The sequence below is a fragment of the Thunnus thynnus genome, chromosome 12, assembly GCF_963924715.1.
Source record: "Thunnus thynnus chromosome 12, fThuThy2.1, whole genome shotgun sequence".
Classification (NCBI taxonomy): domain Eukaryota; kingdom Metazoa; phylum Chordata; class Actinopteri; order Scombriformes; family Scombridae; genus Thunnus; species Thunnus thynnus.
In genome coordinates this window covers 25,457,096-25,477,078 of record NC_089528.1, presented here as the reverse complement: position 1 = coordinate 25,477,078, position 19,983 = coordinate 25,457,096, and the positions used below count along the sequence as shown (strand labels likewise).

General features: G+C 40.4%; 1 protein-coding gene across 1 annotated transcript in view; it reads left to right on the top strand.

Annotated features, from left to right (window-relative positions):
* lig1 (ligase I, DNA, ATP-dependent) overlaps positions 1 to 19,983 on the top strand; it is a 54,279-nt gene extending 34,296 nt beyond the window's left edge. Inside the window, exons 21-27 of the mRNA XM_067606584.1 lie at positions 2,494 to 2,638; positions 3,302 to 3,384; positions 4,663 to 4,815; positions 12,897 to 12,950; positions 16,623 to 16,766; positions 17,818 to 17,910; positions 19,789 to 19,983. Coding sequence (XP_067462685.1) covers positions 2,494 to 2,638; positions 3,302 to 3,384; positions 4,663 to 4,815; positions 12,897 to 12,950; positions 16,623 to 16,766; positions 17,818 to 17,910; positions 19,789 to 19,863 — 747 coding nt within the window. The 3' untranslated portion in view covers positions 19,864 to 19,983. The remainder of the gene's footprint in view (positions 1 to 2,493; positions 2,639 to 3,301; positions 3,385 to 4,662; positions 4,816 to 12,896; positions 12,951 to 16,622; positions 16,767 to 17,817; positions 17,911 to 19,788) is intronic.

Here is a 19,983-nt window from a genome sequence, read left to right as displayed (position 1 = left end):
CACAGATTTTCCACTAATGTTTAAGTCGCAATTATAAAAAAAAACTCCCTCAGCTCACGAGTCTCGAGGTAAGTCAATGATGGGTTTCGAGGTATGTTTAGGTTCGTTATCCTTCCTCTTTTCAGCTTTTTTTTGGTTTTGTGATGTTTGCTTTCAGAGTTTGCTGGCATTTAGTGGAGTCCAGTCCCTCCACCGGTGCAATGTTTCCCGTGCCACCTGCTGCAACACAACCTCAAAGCATGATACATCCACCCCCATGTTTAACAGTTGGCAAGATGTTCTTTTTCATGAGTTTTTTTGTTTTTTTTCTCTCCCTACATACCTTTGCTGATTGCGGCCAAAGACTTCTATTGTAACTTCATCAGTCCGCAGCACGCATCAGGCTTCTGTAGATGTTCTTGTTGCATACTTCTGATGTTGGATTTTTATGATGAGGATGCATGTAAGGTTTTTCTTCTACTGACTCCTCCATGAAGGTCTTGTTTGTGCGAGTATCACTGCATAACAAGGAGGAACGCTGCACCGCCACTTCTGAGTCTGCTAAATCTTCCTGCAGTCAAATGGGGGAGTTTTTTTTTTTTTTTTGATTTGCCTTTCCGGACAGCGTATAAGCAGTTCCCTCTGAGAGGTTTTTTTTTCTTGATCTTCCAGATCTCATCTTCTCCACCTCCACAGTTCCCCTTAAAGTGCCATCTCTTAATTACATTTCGCACTGTGGAAACTGCAAGCTGACAACACTTTGCTATCTTCTTGTAGCCTTTCCCTTCATTGTGGGCTTCAACGGCTTTCATTTTCAGAGTCTTACACAGCTGCTTAGAGGAACCCGTCGCCGCTGAGTGTTCGCACATGGTTTGAAGAGTCAGAGTATTTGTAAAGCTTTTTGAAACTGGCACCAGCTGACATTTCCTGACAATTATTGACATGCCTGAAGGTCTAACAAGCTTATTAAGGTGCGAGACCTCGTAAAAAGACGACTTTAGAACTCGTAGGGTGCCTGAATGTTTGCACATGCCACAGTTGTTTTTATTTATTTATTTTTGTTCAATTTATGACATAAAAAGCAACTATGTATTAATGTCCCCATATACTAGAGAGACTGTTTATATATTTTCAATTAAAAAATCACCAAAATATGTTAATTATTAAGGGGTGCCCAAACTTTTGCATGAATTTATTTGCATCTATAAGCACATTGTCTTCTTCTTCTATTGCCTTTTTTTTATTTTTGTGTTATTCCCCCTTTTCTAACATTTTGGAACGTCCTATTCCCAACGCGCTGCAGTCCTTGTCACTACTAACTTTGTTGTTAGCCTGGGGAGAGCTTTTCATGCTATTCCCCCCCCCAAAAAACCATCTGTGCCAACACGCAACCAAACCAGCAGGACAGTAGCTACCACTGTGGACAACAAGGTCACGTCCTTGGTTCTGTGAGTTTAACAGGTTTAAAAACCAGAGGAAGACAATACTTTCTATGATTACACACATTGTCCATTTTTTTTTGTATTTTTTTTTTAGGCTGTGTTAGACTTTTTTCATTTGTCTGTTATGGACAAAACAGCGACATCGTGGAGAAGTCTTTAAAAACAGCTGGATGATTTAAAGGCAACACACTGGCAGCTTATGACACGTATCAAAAACTTTACACTCTTCTGTTTTCTATGCGAGCACAACAGTCTTGATGCAAGTCACCGCGTCAGGATACCCGACTGTTTTATTTCCTATCATTGACATGCATCATCTCTCCAGAAAAGTAGCAATTTTATCACACTTTGAGATTAAATGTACAATAAATGTCATTGTCAAAGTGAAAAAAATGGGTAGCACTTGGAGAATTTGGATTTATGACCTATCCTTTCTAAAATCATTGCTGTGACCACGTCTACTAATGCACCAACAAGGGCGTAATCCCTCATTGGCTTCCCACATATGGTCACTCTTGTGTTAATGGGAAGCATGACTTTGCGTTTTACTGGCAGCAGTATGCAGATGCTGTGTCTATACTGCTGGATATTAAGTAAGAAGGTTCAAGCAGTGTCATAAACTGGAATAACCTGCATTTTTCAAGTTCTTTTCCACTAACGCCAAGTGTTAAAAGGAGTTTTTTGGGGATATTTAGGTGAATTTGTGGCTATTTGATTTTTTTTTTTTTAAATGCACAAATCCAAAATGCCCCAAAACTACTGAAGGTGTTTTGAAACATGCTCATAGTGATAGCACGTGTGTTCTGGTGGTTTGAGACTGTTAAGTGTGTGTGCGGTGTTTCATGTGTGTCCACTGTGTATCTGTGAGTATACTCTGAGACTGTGTGTGCGTGTGCGTGTGCGTGTGTGTGCGTGTGTGTGTGTGTGTGGGTAGAAGGTTGAGACAGCATTTCATCCTTGTCATTGCAAGGCCCCAAGCTATGAAGAAGAGATGGTTGTAATGATACAGTTTTGCCATTTGTAACGACGTGTGTGTGTGTGTGTGTGTGTGTGTTCTCGTGTGTGTGCACAGTCCCTGGTGCGACAGCCGCTGTGTCGGCGTCGGGCTCTGCTGAAAGAAAGCTTCTCAGAGGTGGAGGGAGAGTTTGTGTTCGCCCGATCCATCGACTCCGACAACACCGACACCATCGCTGAGTTCCTGGAGCAGTCGGTCCGAGGTGTGTGTTTGTGTGTGTGTGTGTGTGTGTGACAGACTTTAATTGTTTTCTTTCCTGCTGTATCTATTTGTGTCTTGAACTTTTTGTGTGTTTGTGCTAACTGTGTACTTGTTTCCTAGCCTGCTTAACCTGTGTGTCTTGAACCTTTTTGTGTGTGTGGGTGTGTTGCATGCTAGTTTTATTGTCTTTGTGCCTTTGCCTGCTGCCTTCATGTGTAAAGTGTGTGAGGTGTGTAGTAGTTGTGTACTTTTTTCCCCCCTTCCTGCTGTCTCTTTGTCTGGCCTGAACCTTCCCTCCTATGTTGGTTGTGTTATTGTGTGTTTGCCTGCGTGTGCAGAGTCTGTGAGTTGTGTAATTGAGGTTTTTTTTGTGTGTGTGTCTGTGTCCGACTCTGTATATGAGAAAGAAGATAGAAATGTGTTTCCCCATGTGTGTATGTGAGTTATATTCCTGTGTCCTTGTCTACTGTGTTTGTGTCCTGGACCTCTCTCTCTCTCTTTGTGTGTGTGTGTGTGTGTGTGTGTGTGTGTGTGTGTGTGTGTGTGTGTGAAAAAGAGACAAAGACCTTCCATGTATCTAAAAGATAATCTGTTAATTTCCTTTCTGGACGACCAGAATCGTGTTTTGGTGCTTGAAATATGTGTGTGTTGCCTGTATGTGCAGACTCCTGCGAAGGCTTGATGGTGAAGACTCTGGAGAAGGACGCCACCTATGAAATTGCCAAGCGCTCTCATAACTGGCTCAAGGTGTGTGTGCGTGTGTGTTGTGGTGGGGGGTCAGTAACGTGACACATCAATAACTCACACAAATTTAACACCTATCATAAACATGGGCACGCACTGACCCAGTGCTGGAAGTTAAATTTTTCTTCCACCAATTTTACCAGCTGCTCATATATATATATTTTTTTTTTTTTACCAGCCACTATTGTGTAATCTCACTGTTAAATCTCACTTTTGTGTAACACCCAAGCGGTGCACAGTAGATCCATTTTAAATTAGAACTTTAACAATCTACCACACATTATTATACACACACACTCATTGCAGGTGTTCTCTCTATCCTTCTATGATGCAGATCACCTCCTTGTGGCATTTGGAGGCTTTGTGATCCTTGATAGCCACCGATTTTAAATATTTGGTGCCCACAATGAAGCTGTTTGTAGAGATGATCAGCTGATTGGTCATGACCAGTGAGCAGCTCCGATTGGTCTCATTTATCTGGTTTACCAGTCAGGTTAACACATCCCACACATAGCCGCACGATGGCTCATGTCGTGCACACAGACAGTAACGTCACAGTCACACACGCTAAAACTAAGTGATATGAACTGCAGCAGAGACTCGCCGTCGACTGGTAACGTTACAGCACGTCGGCCGCCGTGCCCAGTGGTTGAGCAAATTCACCAGTGTTTGGCCGGTGGCTGATGCTAATTTCCATTCCTGCGCTGACCCCAACATGGTTGTTATACAACTGAAAACATTTTTTCTATTATGACACAAACACATCTAGTCAAGTAGAGAGTATATAGAGTTCTTGATTTACCTCTCTGTAGGTATAATGTTCAAAAACTCTTTGTTATTATTCTCTTACCATTCTTGCTAATTTAAATATTCTTATTAAAATCAAGAGGAGTTTGTTCTACATGCAACAATAGACAAAATACAACTACAATAACTTTGTTACAGTAACATTTTTCAAACACCTCAGTTCATATTTCCTGGTTTTAATATTTCCACACACATTGATTTTTAGACTTGTGGACATTGATTGTCAGGCTGCAGTTAAGAACTCTTGACAGTTCACATTTTTTATAAATTAGATTTTAATTGTGCCTTCTGGCATTTAATTCATGCAAAGAAAATTAGTACCTTTTGGGAGTCGTAATGAATTCTGGGATTCTATTTTTGGTGGGCTCGACAATGCATGTTGACAGTGTGCATATATCACGCCATATGTTGTTACACCCCTAATCATGAAACGTACTGTATTTCCTCTCGCACACGCCGCTGTCTTTACCCCAGCTGAAAAAGGACTACCTGGAGGGTGTGGGCGACACAGTGGACCTGTGTGTGATCGGCGCCTACCTGGGAAAAGGCAAGAGGACGGGAACATACGGAGGCTTCCTGCTGGCCTGCTATGACGACGAGAACGAGGAGTTCCAGTCTGTCTGCAAGGTGCGTGTCAGCGCAGTACACACATGTTAATACAGGTGAAGCTTTACATCCAGCACCTGATTCAGGATGATACGGGGCTCATGGTTCGTTTCACTGGTAATATTTTCAACACAATTTGAATAAAAACAGATGAAAACAATTATTTATTCATTCCTCCTTAGGCATAAATTTGCAAACAGGGCTTCCAAGTTTAAGCATTTCTTACTTTGCAAAATTCACGTAATGCAATCTCTAAAATGATCAAATTGAATCAGCTTTTTTTACAAGCAGATTCTTATCTACTTAAACCATAACAATGGAATAAATCACAGTGTGTTCATTATGAGAAAATGTCTGAATTGGACGGTACCAACCGTCTCTGAAAACAACACGACCTGTGCATGTGTGTGATGTCATGTATTTCAGTGGAGGGATTACTCTAGGGCTGCAACTAACTATTATTTTCATTATCAATTAATATGTTTATTTTCTAGATGAATAAGTTAGACGTTTGGTCTATAAAATGTCTTAAAATTGTGGAAAATGTTGATCAGTTTCCCAAAGCTGATGTCCTCAAATGTCTTCTTTTGTCCTGAGCAGCAGTCCTCAACCCAGAGATATTTTGTTTACTATCATAGAAAACTAAAGAAACCAGAAAATATTCTCAGTTGAGAAGTTTGAACCAGAGAATGAGTGATTATCAAAATAGTTGCTGGTTAATTTTCTGCCTGATTGATTAATCAACTTATCGTTGCAGCTCTAGATAACCTGTGCTAGAGCTGTGTGATATGACCGAAATCTCATCCTGATATAGGTCATTTCATATCTAGATAACGATGCATATTATGACGTAGCACATTTTCTGTAAATTCAATGAATAAATAGTTTCTAGTCCCTGTCAGACTTTTACCCAAACCACATCTATGTGACAGAAGTAGCCCCTCTTTTAAGCACAAGCTCCTGTTTTGTCTTTGTCCATGCGCAGATTACATTAATAAATTACTCTTCTTGGCTTTTTACTGGAGAAGCTTTTATTGCACTTACAGCAAAGTTACAAGTGTAGCTGTTAACCCGAATACTTCACCTGGCTCACTGTCTCTCCTCTGCTCCGCTGTGTGTGCAGCACACACACGGCAAGCTCAGCCCCGCCCTCGCTGAAAGACAGAGAGCAGAGGAGAGTTGTGTGACCATAAATGACAGCAAAACACAGTAGAGACTCTCACACTGAGCTGAAGTGAAGCGAGTGCACATAAATTAGGTAAATAACATAAATAAACACTGTCTCTGCTGCGTTTTGCTGCTCTCCTCTGCTCTCTGTGGTGCAGGCACAGCGGAGCAGAGGAGAGACGGTGATCCAAGTGAAGTACTTGAGTTGACGACAACTACACTTGTCAGGTGGCGTACGGGGGGCGTTTATACCGGAGCCCTGAGCGCAGTCCCCAAATAAGTTTTAAAAACACACATTTACTGACCTAAGCTCCGACGCTGACAGGAGCACCAACCCATGGATACAAAGAGATGCGACGGATCCGTTTCACCAGCCTGCACCGTTAGCATTATTAATATAGCTGCGCTAACCAATAAACTGTATAAAACTAAGGTGTAGCCGCAGTGTTTCCGGTTTAACAGCACCATGCCGGGCAGGTGACAGGTGTGTTAACGGTGTTTGTGCGTTGTGAAAGACGTCACAGCGCGGATATAAAGTCACGCAGCTGACAGACTGTTAACCTAGCATGCTAATCCTATTTAAACATATGGATTAGACCATATGTTTACAGACATCCGCAGATAGAAACGGATGAAAGAGCAGCAGCAGGAGTTAACAGATAAATCAAACATCCCATGATATGAGAGGAAAGTATTGTTCTTGTAACTGCATTTATACCTTGAACATTTGTGATATGCTACTTCAAGTACACTTGAACAACAAATATTACTGGGACCAATACAGAAAATACCAGATGAACATTTCATATCCAGGAATTCACATTATAGACGCAACCACTGACTGTCCCTGTAACAATTTGGCCACAATTTCGCACATTTACGGTCCGGCCATATACTAGGTTTTGACCTAGTCTTGTTATGTTTGTGCCGAGTGTGTTTTGAATGTGTTTGTTGTATTTAGTGTGTGTGTGTGTGTGTGTGTGTGTGTGTGTGTGTGTGTGTGTTTGTGTGTGGTTGCTTTTGAACTGTCACTTTTCCCCTCAAATTTGAGTTGGAGAAAAATCTTTATGCGTCTATAAGTGTGTGTGTGTGAAGGCTTGACTGGGAGCGTCTTAAGATAAGTTGTAAGCATGTATTGGAGCATGCGTGACTACTTGTGTGTGTGTGTGTGTGTGTGTGTGTGTGTGTGTGTGTGTGTGTTTGAGATAATAAGAGCGTGAACAAGCCGGAGTATGACTTCACCACAGAGCATCACTTCTGTCCTGAACAAACCTTCCATCTCCAATTTTTTTCTCCCCCCCTGTCTGTAACTTTTATGTCTTTATCCATGGTAAAGGGATTTAGTGAGCTATGAACACACACACACACACTCTCTCTTTTTCCCCCAGAACCACTTTCCTCACTCTCACATACTTTCGCACATTCACACCTGGCAGCTCCTTCGTCATAACCGCAGTGTTCTGCTGTTGGCCGCCGAGCAGCTCCGCCGGTTGCCAACGGAGGTGAAAGCGCCCATCAGATTGAACTTGTCATGCGGCGGTATTGGTTTTCTCTGTTCATAATATTTCTTTCTATAAATAAAATCTCTTTTGGAGAATGTTTTCAGACATGAGATAACTTATACCGGATAAGTGAGCCGAGGCCGGATGTTGAGTTTAGATTACACAACAGAAGATACCGCTTGCTGCGTAAAATGTCAGATGAAGAATTCCTGTCTTTTGTCTGTTATTGATTTTCATATTAATCTTTTTTTTTTTTTTCCTGCTTGAATAGCTCTAAGCTGCAGTATTTTCACATCTTTACATTGTCAAAAATGTTAAAATATTCAGCTCTCCAGCTCTAAATAAATGATGATTGAGCTGCAGAGTGGAAGTTCCAGTTGTTATTTACTTTTACTTTACTGTTTACTACAGACAGGTGACGAAATAAAGGAAAAACCATCATAAAGTGTCTTAGTAAGGTGTAGGGCCACCACGTGCTGACAGAACAGCTTCAATGCACCTCGGCAAGTCTATGAAACTCTACTGGAGGGATGAACACCATTCTTCCAAAAGATATTCCCTCATTTAGTGTTATGATGGCGGTGGTGTAGAGTGCTGTCTAACACCTTGGTCCAAAAATCTTCCATAGGTGTTTAATGAAGTCTTTCCCATAGATCTAAATGCAGATGTCTCTTTAGTCAGTGTTCTTATTGAATCACCAGCCAGTTGAGCCGTCTTTGTGACTGAAGCTCCCGCCATCCGTTGCCCCAGCGACGACCCCTCTTTCAAAGATATTTTCCTCTTGTCATCTTGATACAAACTGAGAATCACCTGGTCCTGCTCGATATACTCATACATGCCACAGAGCCTGATTGGATGTTAATTGCTTAACGGTACCATGCAGTGCACCTGTATGGAAATATCTGCATTTGTTATGTTTCTCCACTCATTTATTCAGATTTTTCCTGTAATTTATCACCCATCTGTATATATATTTATAGGTAATAATGTTTTTCTACCACTCTCTCATTGCACTCGTACCACGGCTCTTTCTGAGTCACTGTCCTCTAACGCTTGATTGTCTTGCCTTGCTCGTAAGTCAATTTGTATAAAAGCGTCTGCCAAAAGACAAAATAATGTAAAAAAATATATAACTACTCAGTCATACCTGTCAGTCAGTGTCACCTGTCCAATCACAGAGGTTTGATCTGAGTTTTTAAAAGTGTTAATAACACCCTGAGGTGTCCCGGCTCGGCGTTCCTATCTGATCTCAATTTACACCTTGTACTTTCTTAAAGTTCTGTTGGTGCATCAGAAAAGTTAAGTAGTACATGGAGGCCTGCAGGACTCTTTAAAAACCAGAGCCATTTTATTTCATAATTAAGTGGTGGGCTGACGTCTTTTCTGCATTTGGCATTCAGCTTTCAGCGTTTGGTGGGCTGCCATGTCCTTTTTTTTTAAATATCGCTGGACATGAAATATACCACAATGTGGATATTTGCAAGTGTTGTCATTTATTTATCAGGCCCCCTTCATCTTTGATGTGCACAAATGGTAAATGAGAAAGAAACTCAGGAGAAAAACAGTTAAAGAATAGCTTCACCTTTTTCATATGTACATTGGCAGCTGTAATTATTCGTCCTGCCCGCGTTTACTGCAGAGAGATCCCTTCCCTGAAGTAATTTCAACGTAAGTGATGGGGGACAAAACCCACAGGCCCTGTTCTGTATAACAAAGCATTGTGAAGCTCAGCTGAAGATAATGAGGCTTTAGCAGTATGATTTAGTTCCCTGGACAGTGTTTCCTTGCTGAGCCGTGGCAGAGGGAAAGTAACACAAAACAGGAGTATTCAATTCAAAATACTTTATTAGTCCCTCAAGGGGCAATTTGGAGGCAACCGACTTTTCAAACAGAAGTACACATAGTCAATTAATTTACACACATAAAAACTATCTAAAAATATAAATATAACCTCCTCCCCTCCGCCTCTCGCTGAGAGCAAAAAAAACTCAGAGGAGACAAAGCAGCCAGATATTTATTTTGTTCTCTGTTTAAGAGCTTAGATTGACACTAAAATGATAACAGCTGGTCAACCTTAAAGGTCAGTCCACCTTAAATGAGCCTGGTCAGATTAGCCTCAGCTTGCATTCACCGCCGCTCACTATGCACACAGACTACACACACTACCCTACTCCTTAACGGGGCTACTCTTATAACTGCACCTTTTGACGTAGACGTCCTATGAAGAATGAGCAGAGGGACGATGACTCAAAACAATCGCACGGTAACCAGGGTGTTATCATTAGTGAGAATCGTTAGAAGCTTGTTGATATTAATGATCATGTGAAACTTTAGCAGCGGCGCTCATAATTGTGCGGCAGTGATGCACCACTGCAGAATGAATTTAAGGGAAACACTGATATTTGTTTTTTTTTTTAAAATACACACACACACTGTGTGTCATAAAAAAATAATTATAACAAAACATTGATAAAACAAGGCTTACAGTGAATGGATTTGAACTGGGATTTTCTCATCATCCCATAATTAAGCTGTAGCCACCAACTAGCTGTAGGGACAGATATGATCTTTCTTATCAGTCCGGTTATTTATCAGTACTCTCATCAGTTCCTTTTCAATACTAAAGAATTGTTTGTTTGTTTTTTAATTTATCATTTTAAAAAAGATCAGACCAGGATGAGAGTTTATATTTTAAACATGACAAAACATTGTTTCTCCAGCAGCAACAGTAATGTTTACAAGAGCAAAGTCACTGTATAAACTCAATAATATCTCACTGGAAACAAATCTAACATGTCAGTAAAATAAATAATATTCTCGACATCAAAAATACCGAGTGAAGTTCAGAGAGAAAGAAGAAGAACACAGACATCAGTCAGTATCAGTCATTCATCCTGTCCTCTGTCCTCCTCCCTCTGCTGCTGCTGATGTGATTCACTGCCTGCAGGTACCGCCGCCGCCGCCACCGCCGCTGCTGCTAGAGCGTCACAAACATTACAAACTAAGCTTAACAGTTAGGAAACACACAAAGACAGCTTTTAGTTTTAGCTTTGTTTGTAACAATTCGCTATTAATTTAACCAGCACGCTGTGGTCATGCTCCACCGCGGCCTCTCTGCTCCGCTGCCCGCTGCGTGTGTGTGTGTGTGTGGGGCGGCGGGGCAGCGAGGGGGGGAGCTGAGCCCTGCTCTCGATCAAAAGAGGTCAAAGAGAGCAGAGAGGACAGAGAAGCTAGTGTGACCATAAATGACAGCAAAATGCGGTAGAGACTCTCAGCATAGTTTTTTTTTCGGTTCATTCAGTTTAGACGCTGTGAAAAAACATTTGGACGCTGGTGCACGCTGTATTCTGTATGTGTAGGCGTCCCCTATACGATGACAAACCATCCAGGAATCATAAAAAATCACATGACAAAAGGTTCATTAGTTATTCGGTCGTTATAGGTACAATCATACTGTTAAACTGAGGAGTTTGTCAGTAGAAGAAGCTGAAACATCACATTCAAATCTGTGTAACTTAAGATAAACATAATGCACTTATTTTGGCTTATTGTAAAGTCTTCTGTGAACATAAAAGCTGCTTTTTAATATTTTCCTAGCATGAGTACTGGATATTTGTCAACACCAATCTCCCTAAATGTTTTTGTGCTTTGTGTTAGAGCTTCAAGCAAATTAAGCCCAGTTGGATGCCTCAGAACAGACTTTCTTTCTCTTGGTTGCTGAATCCACTTACTTGCTTTGATGGAGTTTTAATGAAGGGTCTGTAGCTTGATTGCATGGGACGCAGGAATGACTCGGAGCGATAGGCTAGTAGGAGTGAGTGTCAAAAAAAGAAAACTCTAGAAGGACATTCAAATAAACCTTTTGACTTAGAAGCTTAGAACAAAGTGAGCAGTGTCGTCTGTTCAAATACAACAAGAATTTAAGCCCAGATAATAAAAAATACAATTTCAAACAGCCGTTCCTCTCTGTGGTCGTCCTCTAGAGCTGAGTAAAACCTCAACCTGTTGGATCCTGCAATCAAAAGTGTGTCAGATTCTTAGCTTTATCTAAATCATAATTTTATAACACCATGATTTATTCACCTCAATATTTTCATCTTTCTTGCCTTCATCAGGGTGTCTGAGATTTTGTAGAGATGAAACGATGAGTTGATTTAATCCATCATCCTGATAAACAAAACAAAAGATCAGAAACTATTTTGTTAATCAATTAAACATTTCATTCATTTTTCAAGCACAAAGGCCAAATATTCTTTGGTTTCAGCTTCTCAAATGTGAAGTTTTGTGGTGCATCGGTCAGTCGTGTGATTTATAGATCACGACAGATGCAAAACATCTTTTTAAAATCCTTGTGACACTGTTCTTCATCCAAGACACGAGACAATATAAACCATAAATTCAAAACATACAAATACTAAATCCAACTTTTCAGAACATTCTTCATCAAATACGTTATCGATTCATCTGTCGATTATTTATTTTTTGGTTGATTAGATGTTTGGTCTATGAAATGTCTAAAAATGGTGAAAAATGTCAATGACTGTTTCCCAAAGTCCAAGGTGACGTCCTCAAATGTCTTCTTTTGTCCAGACCAACAGTCCACAATCCAGAGATTTAGTTTACTGTCATAGAAATAAGTAAATAAACCAGAAATTTGAGAAGCTGGAATCAGAGAATTTGGACATTTTTCTTCTTATAAAATGATTCAAACCAAGGAATCAATTAGCAGAATGTTCTAATCTGTACCAAACCTTCAATGTTGTTGTTTCACTGGTACTGAAAACCTTCCTCCCAGTAACGTTAGCTCTCACACACCTGTGTGATTACATCAAATAAAACATAAAACATCTTAAATTTTCTTAACTAACAGAAAACACCCCTACAGGGTCGTTCTGTTCCTGTATTTTGTGTGGATTAGTTGTTTCATATGTCCTTACTCCTACAAACTGCACTGTTTGCTGGGAGCAGGCCTTGGTCCGGCCAGGTGGATAAAATGAAAACCATAAAGGTGCCACGGTTTGAATGAAACACCTCTAAACGCCCTTGTGGCCATTGCAGCCTCAGAAACATAAAGCATTTGTTGACACCTGCAGAATAAACCTTTTTCGAACACATCTGTGAGCTGGAAAACACTATATTTGCATGATATACCAGCCCCCCCCCCCCATCTTTTCTTTTTTTTTTCTTTCCCTTTCTGTGCGTGTCAGCCCGTTAGGTGATTCTCGTGTCTCAGCGGGTTCGGGTCTTTTGAGAGGTGACACGACGCTCCAGGCGAAGCAGGCAGACAAGACGCTTGTGTTGTCGGGAGGGGATACGCTCGCTGTTCTGTGTTCTGCCGCCTCGCTGCCAAATGTCTGCTGTCTCACCATGAGGGAATACGTGTATGTGTATACCTGCGTGTGTGTGTGTCTTATCTCCTTTTGTCTCTTCCAGATCGGGACAGGCTTCAAGGATGAAGATCTGGAGCAGCATTACAAGTTCTTAAAGGTAAAGTGGCACGCTGTAACTATTGCACAAAAATGTCACAATCAACACTTGTTTTGTCTTCAGAACCTGAGCTTTTAACACTGTGAAGCCACAGGTATTTCCTTCTGAATCAACGTCATTTTTTTGAGGTTAAAAGAGCCGGATCGAGTATCGCTGAGCTCTTCGGAGCCCGTTCATTTCAGAAATAATCATTCCCTAATTGAGTTCTACACTCATTCCATCTATTCAGACATAAATGGAGATATTCACACTGAAATGAGACGGCTATTGTGCAAAAACACTTCTGAAATAAAATTCAAATACCGCAACCATTTTCGTAAACGATGCCTTCAGGTACTCTTACCTCCCCAGCATGAGAGAAGTAATAGAAATAAGCTCAAGTGTTACGGAATATAAGTTTCTTTTTTTTCCCCTCCAGGTTTTGTCCACATAATATCTACAATTTTAAACATGCTATGAATTTTTTTTTTAATGCATCAATGTGTGGATTTAGTCTGTACGTGGGGGAAAATATCGGCCAGCGACCATAAACTACTTCACCAATAAAAAAAAAACGTGCGTCCGGAGCAACTGTTTAGCAGCGCTCTGACGTTAGGTAATGAATTGCTTTTTCAATTTACTTTTGAAGAGGTTTTGTTCCAGAGCAGCAGCAGCAGCAGCAGCATTTGAAGAAATTGACAACCGCTCTCTGAAAAATGAGAGTCAGAGTTCATTTAAGAGCTTTATCGGCTATATTTAGACCTGTTTTTTTTTACAAAAATAAAAACAGAGAGGCTTTTGACAACGCGGTCATTTGTTTATCAAAGAGACTAATTGTGAGATAACACTTGACAAACGTAGCACACACTGTTGTTGTTTTATTAAAGTCATATTTTAAAGGTTAAGGGTTCGGACTCGGCGGTACAAACTGCTGCACCGTGCAGAATCACAGGGAAACAGTGATTGAGAAGGCGGTGTAACCTTTTTTTTTTCACCCTCAGACCAATACAGCCTGTACTGTAGCGCTCTGTAATGAAGCCCTCCGTCTGAAGGTGATGGATGGTGAATTAAGGCAAACCAGCGGTGTGGCCGTGTTGCTTTGGTTGCAGAGCCGCGGGCCGATGGGACTCCTAGACAGGAAGATGATTGGCTCTGTTCACACTCCTCTGGAAGGAGAGGTGCTGAGCTATAATGAGGGACGCACTGATCCCAATTTTTTTTATTTTTTTTATTCTTCTGTCTGGATGTTTATTCTGTTACACCGGCCAGTACAAATCTGACACCAGTGCTCCTATATAAGTCACTGTGTAGACATCGAGGCTGTAAAAACACACCATTAAAGGAGAGTCGTATAGCTCCGGTCTTATGCGTAGTTTTGTCCATCATTACATCACCGAGAACATCACTACGACGACGTCTGGCGAGAACATGATCAGACAGGTTGTAGATGAGTCGAGAGTTTAGTCAAATTATTATTAAAGACTGATTTATTTGGAGGTAAAACGAGGTAAAAAAGCGCCGTATGACAAAATTTGAACCAGGAAATGTGTTTATGAACAGTTTACGACCAGCAGTGTGTATTTTCACCATTCTTCCTCGATCGTCTGACTGCTTCGTGTTTAGTCTAAGTGATGTTCCCGTTTTCTTCCAGATCTCAGTAATTCACTCGGTGAGCACAAGGGTATTATTACTGATAGAAATGATGTCCAAAACTACATCATTTCATCACAAAAAGTACAGAAGTACCTTAAATTCTCAAGTAGAGGCTTTGATAAACTGAGTCCAGTGTATATTCTATCAGCACAAAAAGTTTTTACTCTGAAATGATCTCCTATTTATTTTCGAACGCTGTCACATCGCCGCCAGTGAAACTCAGCACTTCCTGCACAGATGTTTCACATGTAAACGTCTAATAAGAACATGAGAGATTACGCTCTACGAGGAGCCGGAGGGCTCTTATTCCAGACTTTGCCACTATTTGAATAACAGATTTTTAGGAGGGATGATGAGTACAGACCCAGTTTGTACTAAACCAGAATACGGCTCGGTTAATCTGTTGATTATTTTCTCAATTAATTGATCTATAAAATGTCAGAAAACAGGTTAAAAACGTCAAAAGATGCAACCTAAAATGTCTTGCTTTGTCCCGTCCATTAGTGCACAACTCAAATATATAGTTTTCTATCATTAAGGACAAAATAAATCAACATATTCACATTTAAAAAGCTGGATGTGACCATTTGATTTACTTAAACAGCCACTGAGAGGCTGCTACTGATTTTTTATAAAATCTACAATTTTTCTATTAAACAATGAGTCAAGTTCACCTTTTTATCTTATCATTATTGCTGCATAGTCCACTAATCTATTTAATTTCAAATAAACCAACAAGTAGGAATAGTATATGTTTCCTCCAGCAACAACACTAGTGTTTAATGTTAATTACCCTCCTTAAGTATCAGTACATATGCCCTCCAGGTGAATGCTTCACCCAGGGCTCCGGAGGCGTACATGCATATAAATCAACACAAATATTTGCATATAACGGACCCCACACATTCATATCACAGCATTTTTAGACTTCAATATATTTTATTTATATTTATAATGTTCTAGAAAGATTTGTAAAATTGTATTGCTTCATTTTATAACCAATGAATACAAAGAAACTAGTTAATCAGCTCATACCTGACCTGTCTACAGCACAGTTACATGGATACGTGTAACCGAGAGGCTGCGAGTCAGACCCCCGACAGGACTCAACGTCTATCAGCGGCAATGTTTTATAAGACTCCGCACGCCTACCAGCTCACTCATTGTAATTCACTCAGTATAAAGAGTGTCACTCCAATGCCTTCAGTATAAATAATGTGTGCAAGAAAAACCACCACCACCACTACTGCTGCTGCCGGAGCCCTTCTTCTTCTTCTTTTTTTCTCCAGCTTTACTTGACTATGACCCAGTTCTGTGGACACTGCGGCAGTCTAGTTAACATGATACTGTTTCAGAGTCTCATTCATCCGCTTGAAACGGTTGTTTCACGCCAAAAACGAGACGGGTGTCATTTTTTGTAGAAGTGTGACACCTACGCTGACGGAATGATTACTCGTGTCAGAGTTAAAAAAGGCGACTATTAAATATCGTACAAGTTGACAGTTTTCTCTGTTTGCTTGCAGAACAGGAACATTTGAGTTCCTGGTTTCAAGGTTTTATGTTTTTTTGGGGGCTTTTTTTTAATCGTAGGTGAATATCAGGAAATAAAATCATGTGTTTCTGAATGAAATCTTTCACGTGGGCGTTAATGCGGTTTGAAAATCACCCTCTTATGTTGTCCTTCAGCCGAGTAGGTATCATTTGAATAAGAGGGTGTTCAAACCGGGGCCGTCTCTCGGGGACGTGATGGTGAGGCAGCAGCAGCAGGATCCAGCAGGGGCAACCAGAGCCACTCTGTCACTGTCTCTTTTTCAGGCTCTTCATAAATGCATCGCCCTATTTTTTTACATTATGTATGTCTCTACATATCTACAGTCTATACTGTATATCTTTTATTATATTATAAATTTAATATCTTGGAGTTTGAGGCATCACCTTGAGTTCTGGAAACTTAAAAGCATCTTTTTTTAAATATTTTACTCACTAAATGAATATAATTGATAACGAGAAAGGTCCTTTTTCTTATTTGATGTTCTGCAGGAGCACATTCTGCCCAAGCCACGTGCCTACTACCGCATCGACCAATCAGCGGAGCCCGACGTGTGGCTGGACGCCGTGCAGGTCTGGGAAGTGAAGTGCGCCGACCTGTCGCTGTCGCCCATCTACAAGGCTGCCATGGGATTGGTCAGTTCACCCTGTTAAAATGTTCTCCCTGTTATGGTCTGTTGTCTACAAGGAAAAGTCACAATCGGTGCTTGTTAATAGAGTTATTAAAAATGTTGTAAAAGATGCTGCGTTTAATGGCTGCATGTTGGACACAAAGTCCCGCAGTGTGTTTTTAATAGTAGAAGTAACTGAAATATGTTCAGAATATTAGTTTTTAAATGTTCTACTTGTTGCTTTTTATTGTCATTAAACCTTAAAATATAGTATATCTAGTTATGGCATCATGTATCTACAGCTTCACTCGCTGGTGGAACAATTGGTTGAAGGCCAGAAAAGAAATGACTTCAGAGGGTTTATTAGAAATCGTATCATGACAGCAACACTTGTAAGACATCGGCTACCTGTCATCTCCACCGTTTTCTCAGATTATTACCATAACTACACCAATAAACTCACAATTAATCACAATTTGTCAACGATATCAATCCGCAGCATGACGCTGGCTCCGTGCCCGCAGTTTGAGACGTCTGCACACGAGACGTCTCGTCATCAGTCGACACATGAATAACACACTGGTCCTTCAGAGCGACATGAGCTGTGGTTCCTGTGTGTAATAATGCAAGCAGGTTGTGTCCCATTCTCCTTAATGGGAGAAGAGGCTGTAACTAGTTCATTTAATAGTTGTTTATTGGTCAGGATGCTTTTCTGTTATTCACTCGCCATATTTGACATCCTGAAATTTTGGTAAAATGCATTTTGCAACTGGATTTTTCTTGGCAAACCTAAATTTTTACATGTGTGTATAATCCATTAAAGCATCCAGAATGCAGTGATTCACATCCAGCATTTTAAAAAGCACTGGTTATTCTCTGTTCAATGGTTTGAAGGTAATAATGAGAGGTTTTTAGAGGTTATCTAATGGAGCTCAAAGGGTTTAAAAATCACTCTTATCTTTGATATTTTCATTGAAAGAATTAATTCACTACATTTCTAGGACAAACGCTCACATGTAATCAGCTGATTGATTATAAAAGTTGATTGTGTTCCTGTTTAACTGTCTTTTATTTAGGTGGATTCAGAAAAGGGCATTTCTCTGAGGTTCCCCCGTTTCCTTCGGATCAGAGATGACAAGAAGCCAGAAGACGCCACGACCGGAGCTCAGGTACATCAGAAAAGTTCATCTGTACTGGAAACAGCAGATGAAAGCATTGAAATACGTTTTCAGCATCAAACACTCTCTCTAGATGTTCTGTGCAGAGGCCCAGCAGGTCAAACAGGTCAACCTTGTGCAATAAAATAATGAGCGTAAGCCATTAAAAATTCAATCATGTTTGTTTGGCGAGGTATTACGCCGTGTTATTTGAAGTGCTGTATAGAGACGGCGCGTCACCATGGTCACTTCACAAGAGATGCTCTGTAAAATTTCAAGGGTGAATAAAGCTGCAAGGACAATGTTGTATAACAGTCGGGTAAAGCTTTGTTGGAATCCGGGTAATGTATTGCAGGGCAGTAAACAGTGAGTTATGTTGTACAGTAGACATTTGCAGGTCGAGTCTTACCTCACCTGAATCCAAACACACGCTCGTCTATCCGCCTGCAAACACACTCACCTGTGATCGTATTCAACATGAAACCATTACCTCTTAATCAGTGGGGCTTACTGGTTTATGGACACTCGGATCAATGACAGTAAATTTTGACAAAGACATAAAAATTTCAGTTATTTGTCAGGATGTTTTTATCTTTCTAACATGATGTTTACTTGCTCCTGACCTCTGACCTGCCCACCGACCCGCCAGCACGTCTTTTTTTTTTTATAACTCATCTCAGGACATTGCGAGTCAACCAATGTGTTGCTTTGTTATTATATGAAATACTTTTATACCAACTAACCCGATCCACCTCTAAGATATATTGATCAAGTCTAAACTCTTTGTATATAAAAGTCAATCAATAGAAAAATAATTAGGGCTGCATCCAGTGATTATTATTATCTGTAAGTGTCGGTTCATTATCTCAATGAAACGATTAATTATTTTGTCTATAAAACATAAAAAATATGCATCATAATCTCCCAGAGGCCAAGCTGACATCTACAAATTACTTGTTTTTGTCTGACAAAAAAGTCCAAAACCCAAACAAGAGAAGAAGAAAAACTTTTCACAATGGGAAAAAAGCTTGAGTGAGAAAAAGTTTAATGACAATCGATTATCAAAATAGTCTCATAATCATTTTTTTTGTGATTTATTTTTCTGTCCTCTAAAATCCTACCCAGGTATCACACAAAACATTAATCATTGTTGTGTAACAGCGAACACAACAGTTACACAAACGTAGTATCGATGACACCCAAAAACTGTTTTAACTCAGGTCGTATTCACTGACTTTAATTAACAGCCGTCTGTTAACTCTCGAGTCGTTTGTACCCGTTAGAGTCGAGAGTCAGGTCAGAACATCAAATGAAGGATGCAGCTGCATTTATACTTTTGTCAATTATTTTCACACACTTGTTAGCGCAGAGTGTGTGTGTGTGTGTGTGTGTGTGTGTGTGTGTGTGTGTGTGTGTGTGTGTGTGATTTAGCAGACAATTAAATTGAAACTCAGTCAGTTTGAGGCGGAGAATCAAAGCTTAACCTTGATTCTCTGTAGTAGAAATGTGATGTTTCAGTGTTTTCCTCTTCACTGTGCCACCCTGCTGTACTGGAACTAATACAGCTGATTCGAGGTGGTCCTGCTGTTCACACATTATTCATTGTCCCGCCTTCCACCCCTCACCCTCAAATCCTGATGAGCTCGAGCGAACATAACCTCCATCTCCCAGTCAGCAGCTGGGAGTCACCGACTTCAAAGCCTCGGATATGAATAATCAAACTGTTATTTTTAGCTTTTTTTCTCTTCATGTTACTGACCTGACTTCATGATGTTCTCCCTCCCCTCCCGCCCTCTTTCTTTCATGCGTGCTCTCTCGTGTGAACCCTGCCCCCCCCCCGTCCTCCTCCCTTCCTCTAAAATCTCCGTCCATCTCTTCTTCTCTCTGCAGATTGCTGATTTGTACAAGAAGCAGCAGCAGATTCAGAATCAGGGGGAGAAAGCTGACCCGGAGGACTACTACTGATCAGCCAGAAGTGATCAGCAGAGAATAATAAATAATGGCAAATTCAATGTAATTGTAAATAGCTTCTTTCTTTTTGTAATGTTGAATGAAAATAAAGGCTCTCGCCAGTTTTAAACATCC